At 36.3% G+C, this 18328-nt stretch overlaps 1 protein-coding gene across 2 annotated transcripts; it reads right to left on the bottom strand.

The window, feature by feature from the left end:
* Nucleotides 13609-15296, bottom strand: LOC107643594 (NAC transcription factor 29). 2 transcript variants are annotated; one of them, XM_016347283.2, is made up of 3 exons: nt 14996-15296; nt 14644-14924; nt 13609-14250 (listed from the first exon to the last, which is right to left on the bottom strand). In XM_016347283.2, the coding sequence occupies exons 1-3, from the start codon at nt 15168-15170 to the stop codon at nt 13780-13782; spliced, it is 927 nt and encodes a 308-aa protein (XP_016202769.1). In that variant the 5' UTR covers nt 15171-15296; the 3' UTR covers nt 13609-13779. The 2 variants fall into 2 exon arrangements, with proteins under 2 accessions (XP_016202769.1, XP_020979391.1); XM_021123732.1 differs by having other exon boundaries at nt 13622-14227.

Genomic DNA, 18328 nt, shown 5'->3' with positions numbered 1-18328 from the left:
TGATGATTTAATTTAATATAATAATTTAATATATATATATTAAGAAAATGAGAAAGGGGAAAAACTCTTACCCTTTTAATTGGACGCATTTTAAATTTGAGTACCTGTTTTGGAGAAAGGCATAAAGAGAGAACACCTGGAAAGATAGGGGAGAGCGTGTTCTAGGGCATTCTTCTACACGGTAATATTTTCTAGTATCATCACAGTTATCACCACCACCATCCAAACCCTCTGTGTTCTTCAACAATTGGGAATTTTTCTTAGGGCAAATGACACTCCCACATTCAACTTCGCTTTGTCTTCTTACTTTGTCTTCTTACTTGGTAAGACTCTTTTTCTTCTTCTCTTCTCCTTTTTTTTTGTCTCCAACCTTGCTCTTGTTTTGTCATAAAATGCGTACTCTTATTTTCTTGTATGAAATTCTGGTACTTAAGTATCTGCTATTGTATCTTTGACACTTTTGGTATTATTCTGAATTTGTTACTCTGAATTCGTGCAATTCTGAACTCTGATCATCATCCGTACTCTTGTTACTCTGAATCCTTGTTATTATGTTCTTTGTCTTCATTATCATGTAACCCCTTTCAGCCCCATGTGTATTGGATTGCTAATTTTGGAATTAGCTATAGGGATTCTCTGATAAAGGTCTTTCACTTTGCAACTTTAGATGTTATATCCTCATTTGTACATGTTCTCATTTGTGTATGTTTTCAATGACATCACAAAATAAAAGAAATTAAATTAAAAATTATGAGTAATGTTCATTTGTAACTATAAAATAGATATTTAAAAATAAGAATTTTTTTTGTATAGCATAGTCATAATTCATAAGTAATTTGTTTATAAACTTTTTTTTAATCAGAGCAAATTACTAGTGTTCAGATATTCGTATTCTTTTAAAGTTATAAACATATAAGTCTTGAAATATTTTCATATACGTCATCAAATGAAATATGATATTGTGAGGATATGAGGAGTTAGTGACCTTATCCAGTAAAGAACATGGTGAATAATTTTCATACTTTTGCTTTTTGTCTTATTTTGAGAACTCCTTGGCTGTTTTCTTGTCATGCGATGCTCTTTGACTTTTTTTTTAGAATTTCTTGAGTGTCCTACAATATTCTCCTTTATTTTTTGAGTATTTTTATCGTTCGTATTCATGTGATATTGATATTCACTCTATTTTGTTGTTGCTGTTCTCCTTCTTTCCCCTTTTTTTTTAGGAATTGTTTCTTTTTGTTGTCATGCCTCGTGTGAAACTTGCTGAGATAGTGGATAGTGACCCAGAGGACTCTAGTAATAGTTTGGGGACTGACTCTTCTATGGATGATATGGACGATGTTCCTCAAGAGTATGCAATTGAGTTTTCTGAATCTGTCCCCCAACCTTGGGTTAAACCATCAGATAAGAGGGCTATTTTTGTGGATCCTCCTCCGATTAAGAAACCTTTTTTGGACCCTCCTTCCTCTGGCTCATTATTAGGTATGGATAAAACTATGAAATCCGGCTTTGATTCTTCAGATCGTAGAGTTTTTGGTGAATTTGTTGAGAAGCCTTCATATCAAGTGGGTCCTTCTTACTTCATTCTTGGTTGAAGCGCCAAGAATTTCCATGGACGTCTTTTAAATCTGAGGTAGCTACTCACGTGAATAAGGTTTGGCAAAAGTGGGTATTCACAGTGTTGTTTAAGGAGGGTGGTAATTTTGTGAGGAGATTAGAACTTGCTGGTGTTGCTGAGGCTATCCACACATCTGCAGGTTGGTTGTTCTCTACCATCTATCATCATAATTGATTCCTATCATTTCTTTTCTTTGTTGCTATATATTGAAGAAGCACTAATTGATTTTTTCTTGGCAGGCTTGGGTGTTCAACGAAATGGATATGATATGAGTTTACTTTGGCAAAGGTGGTGTTTTCAGACTCATACTTTTCTAACTTCTTGGGGTGAGTTTTCACCCACTTTGGAAGATGTTGTGGTTCTTCTTCAACTGCCGGTGTTTGGTAGTGTGGATCTCACTCTTCTTCGACCAGATTCTGATCTGCTTAAGCTTGCGAGACGTCTTCAAATGAGTTTAAGTGATGCTGGTCGATATGCAAAAGAGTTATCCAAGAGTAGGCGTGCTAAGAAATCTTCCTCCAAGGATGAGCATCCGAAGACTCGTGGGTCCTCGAGAGGAAAAGAGGTGGTTGGCAACAAGCAAGATTCCAAGAAGAAGAAGATTACTGTTAAGTATTCTTACTCTAATTGGTCTCGTTATTTCTTTGGTGATTTCCTCAATGGTGAGTTTGTCCCTGCTCCTGTTGTTCCTTCAGATCTTAGGGAAGCTGCTTTTGTTGATTATTGGTTAAGTAAATATGTATTTTTGGGACCGGCGGATGAGTGTATGAGCCATGGGGTGTTTCTTTTAGCTTGTTTGATTGTTGGAGGAGAACGTCTGCCATTGGCTTCTCTGTATCTCGGCAGTTTATATACGCAGCTTAATCAATTTTTCCAGCAACTCAAGATTGCTCATGGTCGATTTCCAGTATTGGCTTTCATTGACGAAATATTTCTTCAACTCTTTCTTTTTGAGCGGTTCTCTCAGTTTGCTCCCATTCGTAAGCCACCTACAATTCTTCCAGATAAGAAGGCAAGTCCTCGTGCTTGGATTCGGGGTTCAGCTCATCCTTCCAAATCTTTGGAGGATGTTATTGATTTGGAGGAAAATTTTTGTTTTCGCCCGTATGTAACCTCTTACCTGCCTAGTGCATTGGTTATTCATCGTATATATTCTGCTGATCTTGAACATGACCGCAATGATATTTTCACTGGCAAGGAAGAGGCTTATGACTTTTGGCTTTTGTGTACTTCTCCTACCCCCATTCCTGGTTTGATTGTTATGGATATGGACTTTTGTTGTGGAGTTTTGATCTGTCCAGTGATCTATCGTCCTGATAGGGTAAGTCGCCAACTAGGGTTGGACCAAGATCCAAAAAATGTGGATCATATTTTCTTTCCACCGAAAAATTTAATGAAAAAGGTTCTGTTTCAAAAGGAACTCCCGGAGTACAATCCTTGCTTGGTTGTTCCTCTTGATAGGGATGGGGGAGTTACAACGGAGTATGTGGATTACCTCATGCGTATGAAGAAGCATATTAGGCAATATGAGGGTACCTCTGTTTCAAATGTCAGCTCATTTGTCCCGGTTTTGATCAAGGATCCATATTTCATGACTGGAAACCTTTCTCCTTCGACCATTACAAGTAATATTTGCTCTTTGCTGATTCTTGTTTATTATTTCTTCACTTCTTTTTTGTCTCTCTCCCCCCTTTTTTGGGTTTTGTGTGTTTGACTGCTGTATCTTTTGTGTTGGTGTTTTGTAGACTTGAACGCCAGGTGTTATAAACATCCGCCTTCTTCAAAGAGAAAATCTGATGATTCAGTTGTTACCGCTGAAGTGGTCAAGCGCAGTAAAGTGGAGAGTTCTAACATTAAGGTTGCAAAGAGGCCTCCTACAAAAACACCTGGGTCTTCCATTGATGCTACACCTTCACCAATTTCGACTGGCTCAGGAATTTCTCCTTCTTTGACAGCAAAAGCTAAAGGTTCTTCTGTCGCTGCTTGCTTTGTTAAGTCATCACAGTCTCCTGATAAGGCTGTGGTTAGCTTATCTAGAAGTGTTGTGAAGCATAGGTCCCATCGTCTTTTGGGTAAAATGAAAACAATTCCAAAGGCACCTTCTGATCCGGTAAATGTAGGCGATGAGAGCTCTCAAGAAAGGGTTAGTGGGGACTCTCCTAATTCATTTGTTGTTGGTGACGTCCCTGACGAGGGTACTACCCAAGAAGTTGTGCGAGATGGATCACGAGTAATAGCAAGTTCTAAGAGCAATGTTGACATTGAGTCGGGTGTTACCTGCCAAGAGGATCCTACTAGACGTGTTGTTACTCCCATCCGAACGGTATTTTCTGGTGCAGGTACAACTGTTTTACTCTACCTATTTTTTTCTCTCCCTTTTTTTTGAGACTTGCATACATGATTTTGTTCATGTTGTTTGTGTGTATGTTTGTATCTTCAGCTTCTCATGCCATTTCTGAGTCCACCTTTCAAGCTTCGAGCACTTCTAATATCACAAAGGAACCTTTAGCTAGTGCTTCTTCTGGTGTGTTCCATTGTATTTCTTTTCATTTGTCAGGTGTGCCAGCATTTTATAAGTTCCTGATGAAAAAAGGTTGTTTTGCTTTTCAATTTCTGTCCGTGATGAGTTTGAGCATTTCAATGGAGATGCGAAGAACTTGTTATCGGAGATTGCATCCCGGGCTCCTTCATTCTTGCTTCCAAATGACCTAAACTGCCTTTTCAAGAAGCTTGGGTACCAAGCTTTTCTGGACGCATGGGATTTTTTTACTTCACACTCCCTTGCAGACTTGTGGGGTGCTCATCGGGATATGGTAGAAAATCATCTAAATAACCTTAAGTTATTTAAATTTAGTGGTCGTTGGCTTGAAAATTTTTCTGCTAAATTGGAGCCTCCACCTGAGGTCTCTGATCTTGCTAGAGAAGAATTGTTGTCTAAAGAGTATCACGTTCTCTCTTCTGATGTTTCTGCTCTTTAAGAAAAGGTTAACAAGCTTACATCTGAATTGAACACCATGAAAGCTAGGTTAGCCAGCGTCAGCATGGAGCGAGAGCAATTGGCCAAGCATAAGGAGGCTGCTTCTTCTGTGATTTCTTACAGTGATATTTTGTGGCTGTGATAGTTTCCAACACTTTATTTTGTAAAATATGTAATACTTTGACAAAGTATATTTTTGTTCTACTGCTTCTATGACTTTATTGTACACCTCTTTTTGGGTGTTATGTTTCCCCTCTTTTTTTTTTATAATATGCATACTCCTCCAGGGGTTTTACCTGCTTGTGTGATCATTTTATTTTGGATACACATTTTTTTGCAGGGGGGTATGATTCTAAGATGAGCAGAATTATCTACTACTATTTTTTCTCTGCCTTTTTTTTCAGGCCAAAAAAGGAAGGTCCCTAGAACTTTCTTACCCTATTTATGCTCTCTCTCTTTTTTAGGAGCTTGGAGGGTGGGTCACTTCACTTTTTAGAAATATTTTGTACTACAGATTTCTTGAGATGCATCATTCACAACTTTTGAGTATATAATTGCTAATGCAATTTTTTCATGCATTGCAGGATGCTTGTAGAATAATATAACATAAACATTGGCTCTTGATAAAGAAGCCTTTTGGAATTAAAATTCAAACTACTAAAGCTGAAATTAGGCATAGTACTTATTAACATACTTGAAATTGATGGGGCCAATGGTTGTTCCATGATCTAGGTCCAGCAGGATACAGTGTCCGTTGGGGTGTACTTCAGAAACAATATAAGGACCCTCCCATTTGGGAGCCCATTTTGGCAAAGACTTCTTTCTCATTACTGCGTCTATTGATTTTAGCACCAGATCACCCTCTAGGAACACCCTGGGCTGAACATGCTTGTCATAAGCTAATGCTAGTCTCCGGTAGTATTCTTCCATCTTGCTTCCCACAACTTCTCTTTTTTCTTCCAATTCTTGCAACTCAGCTTCACGATCCCTTGCCTCGTCTAACAACATCCTGGCAGTGGGTACTTCAATCTCTGTTGGTAGTACAACTTCAACTCCATAAACCAATTAGAAGGGTGTTACTCCAGTTGTTCCATGTCTGGTTGTTCTGTAAGCCCAAAGAGCAAGTGGTAGGTATTCACTCCAATCTTTATGAGCATCGATCACCATCTTTGTGAGTATTTTCAAAAGGCTCTTGTTAGTAGCCTCTGCCTAACCATTGCCTTGCGGGTAGTAGGGAGAAGACTTGTGATGTTTGATTTGGTATTGTTCAAGAACACCCCACACTCTTTAGTTAACAAAGTGGGTTCTATTATCAAACACTAGAACACTTGGCAGCCCGAACCTGCATATTATATTTTCTTTGATAAATCTCACTACTGCTTCAGCATTTGCTTCCCTGACAGCCACAGCCTCCACCCACTTGGTGAAGCTTTCTGTTGCAACTAGAATCCATTTCTTTCCCATTGATGGGGTTGATTGGTCCCACAAAATCTACCGCCCATATATGGAATGGGTATGGTGTTTTGAGGATGTTCTTCTGCACGCTTGGCGCATGTATGAAGTTTGCATGCTTTTGGCATTGCGGACACCTTTTGGCCCAGTTGATTGCATCTTCCTTCATTTTTGGCCAGTAATAGCCAATCCTGATTAGTTCATACCACAAGGCCCTTCCTCCTTGGTGTCTTCCACATACTCCTTGATGGACTTCTTCCAAGACTTTATCTTTTTCTTTATCTCGAACGCATTTCAGCATCTCTCCGGTAAAACTCTTTTTGAACAACTCACCTTTCTGCAAGAAGTAACGTTCTGATCTCTTCTTCAATTTCTCAGCTTCTATTTTCTCTGAAGGCAAAACTCCAGCATCGAGGTACTTTACGATGGGTTGTTGCCAATTGTGAACATTACATATATGCGCACTTTCTTTTGTTTCTTGACAAGCCTTGTAGGAAGCTTGTAATTCATCACAATGAGACTTCATTTTCGGCCAATAAATACCCCACCTCTGGAGCCCGGTACAAACTAGGGCACTCTTCTCTGCAAGTGGCTCCATGTAGTTGTTCTGCTTTTTCTTTCCCTTCCTCTTCTCCTACACATTTCATGAGGAGTCCATCATTGCTTTTTTTTAACATTTACCCATTGAGGAGGCAAAATCCTCTTGTTTCTTTGGTGATGTTGAGAGTTCTGAGCTGTTCGTATATAGGCATTCGCCAATTATTGATTTTTTTCTTCCACGGACATCCTTTTTTCTCTGGCAGAACTTTCAGCTACCCAATGTTCCAAAGCATGTTATCCATTTTGAATAGTGACTCTACTCCCCAATGTTGCTAAAGCCTCCTCATGCTTGTTTTCTGTTCGGGGTACATGCTCAAATGAGATCTTATCAAATACCTTCATCATGCGCCACACTTGTTCTCTGCCTAAGGCCAGACTTCTTTCCTTCGTGTCGTACCCTCCTAGGATCTGTTGTATTATTAGGTTGGAGTCGCCTTTGACATGGAGTTTCTTGATACCAACTTCTTGAGCCATCTTCAGACCGAGCATTAGCGCTTCATATTCTACCTCATTGTTGGTGCAAGAAAAATCCAATCGAAACATGAAGGACAGATTTTTTCCATGGGAGTCTGTAAGGACGACTCCTGCCCCTCCTTTAGGATTCGAGGGTGTTCCATCAAACATGAGGGTCCATATTTCCTCTTCATTGCAAGCATGAACCGTCTCTATTGTTCCTGGAATCTGATCTGGCAACTCTTCAATCGTTGCTTTTTCAGGACATATCGACAAGAGGTCAGCCAAAGCTTGGCTCTTAATGATGGTAGGTGTCACCAATTTCACATCATATTCGCTTATTAGGAGTGCCCAACGACTCATTCTTCCAGTCAACATTGGCTTTTCAATTAAAAATCTGAGACCTTCATTTTTTATACGACTTCTACTTGGTGTGCTTGAAAGTAGTGTCGGTATCTTTGTGAGATGTACACCAGAGCGAGACAATGTTTCTCTGGTTAAGAGTATCTTTGTTCTGGCCCTTTCATGGCTCTTCTAACATAAGCAATGGATTTCTCTTTGCCTTCACCTTCTTGTGCAATTAACCCACTAACCGCTTCTTCTCCTACCGCTAAGTATACCTTCAATGGTGCACCAGGCTGAGGGGAAGTCATGGTGTGAGTGGATGTGAGAACGTTCTTGATCTTGTCCATCACAGCTTGGTGGTGTTGTTCCCACATAAAGGTTTTCTTCTCTTTTAACAAAGGTTTTAGGGGTCCTAAGAGCTCCCCTAATGCTGGTATGAACCTTCGAATGTACCCCATCTTGCCTATGAACTTCTGAAGTTCCTTGATGTCTTTCGGAGGTTCCATGTCTTGGACAGCTTTAATCTTATCCTCGTCAACTGAAATACGTCCTTTGTGGACTCTGAATCCCAAGAACTTTTCAGATGACACCCCGAAGGCACATTTTATGGGGTTTATCTTGAGTCTATACTTTCTGCATCTAGTGAACACAGCTCTGAGGTGTTCTGTGTGTTGCTTCCCGTATGTTGACTTGACAACCAAATCATCTACATAGTCTTCCACAAAGTCATGCATTATGTCATGAAATATAGCAGTCATGGCTCTTTGGTAGGTTGCTCCAGCATTCTTTAGGCCAAAAGGCATGACAGTATAGTTAAAATTACCTACGGGTGTTCGAAATGCTGTCTTTTCTTCATCTCCCGGAGCCATTCTAATTTGGTTGTACCCGCTAAATCTATCCATGAAGGAGAACCTTTCAAATTCGGCTGTAGCATCTACCATTCTATCGACATCTGGCAGAGGAAAATCATCCTTAGGGCAAGCTTTGTTTAGATCTCTAAAATCCATGCAACACCGGATCTGTCCATTTTTCTTCTTCATCGGTACTATGTTGGCTAACCAAGAGGGGTGTTGTATTGGTTTGACGAACTTGGCTACGAGTAACTTTTCGATTTCTTTCTTTACTTGAGCTTCTATTTCATTAGAGAATTTTCTAGGAGCTTGCTTGACAGGAGTTTCTCCTTTCCTCACAGCTAAATTGTGGGTTACCAGGTTTGGATCTAACCCCGGTATTTCATCATAGTTCCAAGCGAACACATCTCTGAACTCTGTCAATAGTGCTATCAAATCTCTTTTCTCCTTCTCCCCTAGAGCTTTGCACACGAACAAAGGCCTCGGGTGTTCTTCAATCCCTAAATTAATCTCTTCCAACTCTTCCTCCTTCTGCTTTGCTTCATCTTGGAGTTGGAGAGGGGTATTTTCTATGTTGCTTTGCAGATGTTCTTTTTCTTGTACACTTAGGATGTCAGGGCCAGGGGAGTTCTGGTAATTTTTCTCCGCTGGACCCCCGAGTTCCTATAGGATACACCACCGATATCCTCCACCTGGGAGAATTTCCTTACGAAGCCCTAGGTCTTCGATTGTTGTTGCTTGTTTTTTGGTGTTTTCTTTTGGTGCTTCCTCCATCAGGGTGTTCTTCCATACTGCTTTTTTTCTGGGTGTTCCGATGGCGCATTCCCACACAGGCCTTATTTTGTTGACCCCTGGTAACGCAAGCTCTTCATAAAAATTCGCGTCCACTAAATGTGTTTCTCCCGCATCAAAGGGTGTTACAGTGGCTGAGATGCTAATATCCTTCCCTCTCCAGCTAGACTTTATGCATTGATGCCAACTTGAAGGAACACACCGATGTAAATGAATCCATGGACGTCCCAGTAGGATGTGGTAGCTAGAGCTTTCATCCACCACATGAAACTTATTATTGGTCTTTATGGGGCCAACTTCCAAGACAACATTAACACACCCTCTGGATTTCACACCCACTCCATTAAAAGCATTGAGCCCTACTTGAGTAGGCCTTATCTGGTCAGCAGAACCTCCCATTTCTAGAAATATATGAGTGGGTATGATATTTACCCCCGAGCCAGCATCCACCAAGGCCCTTCTGACCTTCATGCCTTCTACCACTGCTTCCACGTACAATGGTTTATTATGGTAGAACTGCCCATTAAATGAGTCAGGGTCCCGAAACACCAGGGCATTTGCATAGGCCTTTGCTAATCTTGTGAGCGGAGCGTTGACGCCCCCAAAACCTTTTTCATGCTTCTGAATGACTCCTATTAGAGCTCTAGCCACCTCTTTCTGAATGTGGGGTTCCAAGCCAAGTTGGTTGAACATGATTCTACAACCTCGAGACTTCAAAAGACCTCTTGTGAACGTGTTTTCATCCAAGGACTCCTCCATGGTGACCATCTCTTCTGCTTTATCTACGATATCTATCAGCATTACCTCTCCTTCAAAGCCTATCATTCCAACATCATGTTGAGAAAAAGGAGTACTTTTTACACCTTCTTGATTTTGTTCTCTATTTAGGAGTATCTTCCCTTCCTTCACTTGCCTATGAAACATCGTCCTCACCACATAACAATCAGTCAACCCATGGCCCTTATTGTAGTGCACCATGCAATATCTTGGATCTCTCAAGTCTTCAGGTGTTGGTGGCTTTCTATCTGTTTTGGGGTTTAATGTTCCATCCTCAAACCATCCATTTACGACAACCATGGCCTGAGCTCTGGAGAGAGGTAGTGGGGGTGGAGGACTGTTTCTCTTAGCACCCCTAGAATAGGAACTCCTTCTGCCCCTGCCATCAGTGGCACACACTTTCAGAGGGAAAACTTCTTTATATCTCCTTCTATTACACTTCATTGCCACGGTTATGTCAGATGCTCTCTTTAAGAGCTCAGAGAAAGTGTTTATGTTGCTCATATAAAGATACATTTGGGATCCATCTTTCACATTTCTAATACACCCGTACACCAATTGTAGCTTTGGGAGAGTGTCTATACAAAGCAAAACTTGATCTCTGTACCTCTTGACGAACGCTACCAATCCTTCTCCTTGTCTCTGTTTCACTCTCCCCATGTCCATGATGTGCATGGAGGGTTCCTCTTCCAGGAACTTGTTGTAGAACTCCGTCACTAATTACTCCCAGGTGTTGATGCTACTGGCTTTCAACTTGCAATACCACGTGAACGCCCTTCCTGTCAGTGATTTTGAGAACTCCTTGATCTTGAGCTCCTGGTGGTTCCTGAACACCCCGAGATCGTCCAAGAATGACAGGATGTGTTCTTTGGCACTTTCAGTACCATCGAATTTACGAAAGGTAGGTGGTTGGTACCCCTTAGGGTATGGTTTTGCCAAAATATGATGCCCGAATGGTGGACTTATCTCTCAAGTGGGTTCACTTCTTCTCCCTTGCCTTTTAGAATACGTGCCAACTCCCTACGAGTGACTGGGGTGTTCTCGTCTTCCTCCGTGTTCTCCTGATTCGCGAATGAAGGCGGTGGGGGGTTCTATACCTCGTTTGATCCCTAGCCATCATTTCCGTGATCAAATCTTTCATTTTTGTCTGGTTGTCTATCATATAGTTGTTCACATGAGCAGGCATGGGGTGTGAAGAAATTTGCGTAGGCATGAGCTCCTTCTCCTCCCGCACTCAGATTCTGCTGCTCCATGAGTTCTTCTTCTTGGTTGTGCCCGTCCTCGTCTTGAGGTGATCCCAAGCTGAGGTTGAGATCTCGAGGGGTTATTGAGCATCGCTTGGGTGGTCGATTCTGTCCAGGATGAGTATTGCTAGATTCAGCCATCACGTCGAAGTGTTCCTCCCCAGTGAAGTCGCCAAGTGATTCGGGTGATTTTCGTGAAAAATAGATTAATTGAAAAATAATGATTAAGATGAGAGATTCGGGGTAAGTATACTTGTGAGGAAAACACTTCTATTTAATGACAAATAAGCAATACAAGAACTAGTGATGAGAAATAGAGGTGGAGAACAAGTGTTGAGACCTCCACCAATGTCACAAGAGGATGAATGGGCTTTGTTTAAAGTGGACAGGGGTGGTTAATGATTGTCTAGTGTTCTAGTGAAACAGCCAAATGCCCGTTTTTACTCGTGAAGGTGATGAATGGAAATGATCAACAATGAGAGAAATTTTGAGGAGAGGAAAAGATGGGTTTTCTAGCTTCTCAGCTTTAGGAATAAGAAAGGTTTTAGAAGAAGGTGAAGGTAAAGGTAAGGGTGAAGGTGAAGGTGAAGGTGAAGGTTTTTCATAAAAGAAGTTCTGCCTTAAAGAGGTGGTTTGAGGTCCTTTTTATAATGTAAAACCATGATGAAGAGGAAATCTATTGTCCAATGGTTATAGTCTGACATTTGATTTACTCCTTTTGCCCAAAATATTTTTAGGTATTCCCATCACTTTAAGTCTTTTCAACTGTTCAATGGAGGAAGTTGATTCCCACAAGTTAAACTAAAGCTCACTACATGTGACATCAGTGAATGGACATCTAGTTTGGTTTTCTTTCAACTAGATGACGCTCTTTACACTCCAAATCCAATCAATTCACTTCCACCAATTTAGTTCCCACTGAAGAGAAATTCAACTCCTCAAGGTGTTCTTTTGGGTTCCATCCTTTTACCCAATACCTTTAGGAGGAACTTGACTCTTTTTTGACCATGTTCTTAGATCATTATAAAAATTATTTATGTATAAAAAAGGTTTATATTTTTAGTACACAATCAACTGTCAACCCGACATATCTCCATGGAGATGTTGCCTTTCGGTCACGAATAAATGGGAACCTCTGGAATATCGTACCCGGCACACAGTCCAGGATATAGTGTCTGCACACTCTTGTGATTCGAAAGGATGCGAGCGGAATACTCTTTCACAGACCTCACATCTCAACGTAAGCAAAATTAACCACAGACCTACTGAAATTTTTAATATTTTAAAATTATCTTAATGTTATACTACAATCTATTAACAAATTACAAATACTAGAATAACAATATTAAAATATTAAAAACTTAAATAAATTAATTTAAACGTGAATAATAAAAGAAATCTATTTGCAGCGAATGTCCAATACCTTGTCCGTTCGGAGATTAGGCCGCTAGAATTTCAATAACTGGTAATGTTAAAAATTATATATATACTTACATGAATTTATATGTAAGTCAAAACAATGCTTCTTCTCACCTGTTTCGTGTCATGGACCGAACATACATCCCAAGAAGTCAAGAACTTCTAGCATTCAACAAGATTATTAACTATTAAGAGTGGGTTTGGGAAGTAGTAAAAAGCATTTCTTTTTTTGAATTATGAAAAATTATATGATGTACATTTAGTACTATTTTTGAAAAATATTTTTAATTTTTAAAAAATTAATTGAAAGAAAACCATGTTATATATATTCATTAAAAATTTCAAACGATTAATCCGTTTTAGAATCTATATTTGTTTATATTGAGTAGCACTTTCCATGACTAAGCAAATACAAGGATTATTGGTAACTAGTTAATTCTTTAATCCATATCTAAAACTATTTGAGCCCATGCGCATGCCTATTTTCTTTATTATATATATAGCACGTCATCCACATTGCTTTCCCACGGTTTAGTGTTATTAGTCACCGATTTTATCAACACTGCCGTCATCATTTTGGATAAGCAACACTACTCACAAACCAGCAACAATATTCAATTCAACTATATTTCATTTTTTTGAAAAAAAAAAAAAAGACTTCGTTTCATGATAAATATCTATATATTCCGTCTTAAAACATATTTAGTACATGCTCCAAAATGTTTAAAAAGTATATTTAAAAAATATAATTACAAAAAGTTCTTAAAAATACGCATCAATCAAATATGTTTTAAAATCGTGTAAGTTTTTCTCTTAATTATTTCAGCTTATTCAATTATTGACTTATAGTTGGGGACTCGCTAACCGTATTGTCCTTGGTCAAAATAAATTAAATCATTGTAATAATGTGCACGAATGATGTAAAGGAAGTTGGTGGCTTAGCCATAAAACGGATGAGATAAGCATTTGGGTTTGAACATTGAAATTATCATAATCAAGAAAGCTAATTTATTTGTTTAATTTTAGAAAGCCACTAAGCAGCTTGTCCATATATATATATATAAAATAATAAAGTCCATGTGAGCTAATCAGATTTGATACCATTGAGAATCCATTATGTGATGATGATGTAATATAAATTTTGTTTTCTACAAAGAATCTTCATGATTGTTCTAATTGGTGACGCTTCATCGCCATGTCTAACAATAATCCAATTTCTTTTTTTTTTCTTTTTAATAATAAAATTAACTGTTAACTACCACTATGATCAAAGAATTGGTTCACAAATATAGTAGGGTTTATGGTGCTATTCTGTTTCACTAGGTTGTTCTTCCCTGAATCCACATCATAATAAGGATTGTTATGATTATTTTTGTTAGGGATTTCAAGGATCTGAGGTTGTTTCATAAAAGGGTCCATAATCATGTTGCCAACATTGGCACTGTTTAGTTGAAAATCAAAGGTTGAGTTATATGATCCATCAGAGAGTATTTGTGATATTGGGCCCAAGTAGTCCATTTCCAAAAGATGTGTAAGGGAACATGTCCTTGGGAATTTCATCATCATTTCTTGCTCATCATCATTATTATCATTCCCATCATTTGATGATGATGTTAGATGATGATTGATTTGGGGCATTGTTGGGAATTCCTCTTTAGGCTCCAACATTGATTTTGCTATGCTCCTCTTCTTGTAGATCCTGCATAACACCCAGTCATCTAGCTGATGATGACACATCCCAAAAATCACAAAAAAGCGTAAGCTTCCACTTAATCCAACACATCAAAATATCAGACAAATACAAAATATTGAGAATAATATACAAATTTGACTGCAGGATAAAACATTATCAATAGATAGACAAGATGTTTTAGTTTTAGAATTTTCTTTTGTCTGTTTATCCAAAATATAGAAAAACAATATTTAAATGTCTATTATTAGTCATGAATTATTATATATACAAACCAAAAGTGAATAAAAGTGAATGAATAATCAACCCAAATTTAAGAGACAATATTTCTATCTTTGTATAATTACTCTAAAATATGATGACTAATTTTTATTTTCTGTTTTGGTGTGAAAAAGATGATGAGTTAAAGAGCGAAAAGGGGTTACCCTCATGGATCCAATTTGTTTAGTGGGTTGCCTTCTTGATCCAACCAATCTATACTCATGCATGATCCAATCAGTCTTGATACCCTTTGGGGGCCTACCCTTGTAAAAGACCAAAGCTTTCTTGACCCCAACATGCTTAGACCCACTATAGATTGCTTTGTCCGTACCAGTGGCCTTCCAATACCCTGAAACCGTTGCCCTATTAGGCCTCACCCCATTTGGGTACTTCCTATCCCTTGGGCTAAAGAAGTACCATTCGTTCTCTCCAAAGCTTGTTTTATCTGAAATCACAAGAATTAATTAAAACAACCACAGAGACTAGGCTAATAAATTAAATAATAATGATATGTACCGGGTAATTCCCATGGATCAAACTTATAGATATCAACTTCAGGGATGACGGAAGCAGGGCAAGGCTTTGAAGTGGCTTGGTTACAAAGGTAGTGAACGATTAGTTCTTCATCAGTTGGGTGAAACCGAAACCCAGGAGGGAGTTCAGAATTTGAGCTTCTTCTACTACCCTCCATTAATTAAATTGGTTATTATTTTTGGGACTATAGTGGGGACACAACAAGAGAAAGAGGATGGGGATGAATTGAAGATAAGGGTTGAAGAGAAATCAAGGTGTTTGAAATGTTTGCAATGAGATGAATGCCCCTTTTATCTTTGAGGTTTCTTGTCGTTTCTGATTTAGGTGCATGGATTTCATTGGTTCGTGCTACGACTTTTTCTATGCGCGTCACCTTATGCCTTCTTATTTATGCATGCTCCAATTATTTAAAATCATATATATCTTTATCTTCATATCAAAATAAGATATATTTAATTTGTATTTTAAAATAAAGAATTTTTGGGTACTATTCTTTGAACTTTGAACTAACTCTGATGTTCCGCGTGTTTATCCACATTATTGGGTCGCATTCAAGTCACCCATAGAATATTATTGGCATATTGCATGTCTTCATGTATAGTAGATAAACAAAGTGGAATGAATTTAGGTATTAGATTTTTCATACGAATAATTTAAATAGAAAATAGTAGAGCATACAATTTGATATTTTAAATAACGATTATATCATTTATAAAGTGTCAAAATAAGGAACATCATCCTTAAAATGAATCATCATTAGGCAATGCAATTCACTTGCAACTAAATTAAAACAAATGATTGAAGAGTAGCAATTTTCCTTTCACCTTATTATTCTAAAGTTCTTTGAAGGATCTAATTTCTTTTATTTTTTTTCTTCTTATCACCTTTAAAATAACTATTCCATCTATCGTTTTTTAATGTATTACCGGATTCATTTTAGAAAGGGTTTTTAAATAATTACAATAATTATATAAAAAGGAAGAAAACAGTGAAGCTATAATAATTACCGGAGGTGGAAATACTCCATCAATAAGAAATTAAGGAGATTGACTAATCACTGGTACATTATTATTATTATTATTTACTACGAGGATTGATTGGACAAAAGATAGTATTAATTGAAATAATGATTGCAAAATGGTTTAAGTGAAATTTTGATATAAAGGGCATTAGTTATATTCATTTAATAACTGGTATTATAAGAATGTTAATGCGTGCACTACTTATAATTTATTGGCTAAAATTTCTTAAATAAGGGTTGGCCACCAATACTTTTCCATTTCGAAATTACCTTTAATAGAAAATTCTATGAAAAATAAAATGATGAAAATGAGGAATAATATGAAAAATCACACAAAAAATAAATGATCTGATTAACCTTAAAATTGATATTTTCACTGTTTCTTAATTCATGTTTAAAATTACACAAAAAATGTTAAAAAGTAATTATAATAATAAATAAAAAATAGAATGATAGATATATAATTATTTATGTTACCTCCTCTTATCAGCTTAAATTTTTTGGATGAGTGATTTTATAACATGGTATCATTAAACAAACCCAAAAAAAATAGAAACTCACCTAAAAAAAAGTGTTAGAGATATAATTATTTATATTATCTTTTTCTATCAGTTTAAACTTTTAGAATAAGTTTTTCTATCAAAATATATTTCATTATCATACAGTCATCGATCAAGTTTCTTGAAATCTTAGATCTATGGATATTATTATTATGGAAAATGTTTATTAACAAAAAATAACTAGCAAAAAATAATCAGAATTCGTTTTATTTAATATGTATTAATTATTGTAATAATTAATAAATAAATACTAAAAAAGATAAATTCTGACTATTTTTTTTATTTTTCTAGCATTATTACCGTATTATTTTTGTACCATTAATTGGTACATATGCCACAATATTAATCGCCAAGGAAAAGGAGGATTTGGAAAATCATCAAAGCTTCCTTTTAGTATTACTAATTATAAAAGAGGAGTGCTAGGTAGTCAAAAATTAATTACAATATAAAAATGTCATATAAAAATTTTCATTCTCTTGATAAGTAAGTGATATATACTTTTTTATTACTTATTCTCTTTATTACCTACTATTTTTCTGCGTGCTTAGAGCATTAATGTTCTTTCTAAAATTAATTTCAGTTTCTTCCAAATTAAATTCCTAAAATTCCTCACTCACATTATTACCCATTAAAATGCAATTTTTCTACAGAAATTATGGAGGTTAAATTTAAAAATTTTAACAACTTCTACTGTACAACTCATATTTTACATATAAACTATTAGAAAATAAAAAATAAAAGATAAGATATAAAAAATTAAAAAATAAATTTTTAAAAATAATTATTAACTTGTTATATTAAAATCAATAAATAAGCATACATATACATATGAATATTAAATAAAAAATATTAAAATAATAAAAAAATATTAAAATAATTAAAATCATAACCTATTAATGCACATATGAGATAATTTGAAAAATACAATAAGACACATAGTTTAAAATTTGGTAATATTAATTATAAAAATTTATTAATTATAGACATCATATGTATGAAATTATCGATGTTATGCATATGAATTTATGGATGTTATGAGTAAATTTATCAATTGAATAAATTAATTTAAAAATTTGACATTTTTTCAAATTCAATGATGAAAAAATTTAAAAACATCTGTGTTAATTTGATAGTTACTTATACAATAACTAAAAAATAATATGTGTACGTATGAATGCAATATCTAATAAACATGAATTTAAATTTTAGATGTTAGTTGTATGTAATTATAGATATTATATATATGAGCTTATGAGTGCTATGTGTATGAACTTAGTTAGTACAATATAATTATAGATGCACATAAACAAAAAATTAAATCAGTTTATTACCATACCTCATCAAAGCTAGTGTAGTCTTTCATATTTTTGAAAATTGATTGACGGACAATAATCTCATCGGGTGAGTTTGTCTGTTATTCAAATTATTTTCAACTCCTTGTAAATTTTTTTGTCCTATTCCAATTGTGCTTGTAATTAAAATAGAGTTATGATTTCAAGCTGGAGAGAATAAACAATTTTCATGATCCAAATTAACAATGAAAAACCTATTAAACCAAGCTTTCACATTTGTCAATGTTTGCCATAATAATAAATAAATTAGAGGAAATAAAAATTAATTGTTACCTTTTTTAATTGTCAACGTTTGCCATAATAATTAATATTATTACCATTTTTAATTGTAACATTCAAATTATAAAAGAAAATATTAAATAATGATTATAAGAATGTGTAA

Source organism: Arachis ipaensis, chromosome B05, assembly GCF_000816755.2.
Source record: "Arachis ipaensis cultivar K30076 chromosome B05, Araip1.1, whole genome shotgun sequence".
Classification (NCBI taxonomy): Eukaryota; Viridiplantae; Streptophyta; class Magnoliopsida; order Fabales; family Fabaceae; genus Arachis; species Arachis ipaensis.
This window is presented reverse-complemented; position numbering and strand designations above follow the sequence as displayed.

Coding starts and splice junctions, on each gene's coding strand:
- LOC107643594 (XM_016347283.2), bottom strand. CDS start 15,170: ATGGAGGGTAGTAGAAGAAGCTCAAATTCTGAACTCCCTCCTGGGTTT. Junction 14,925..14,995: donor TGATCCATGGGAATTACCCG/GTACATATCATT, acceptor TTGTGATTTCAG/ATAAAACAAGCTTTGGAGAG. Junction 14,251..14,643: donor AACAAATTGGATCCATGAGG/GTAACCCCTTTT, acceptor TGTCATCATCAG/CTAGATGACTGGGTGTTATG.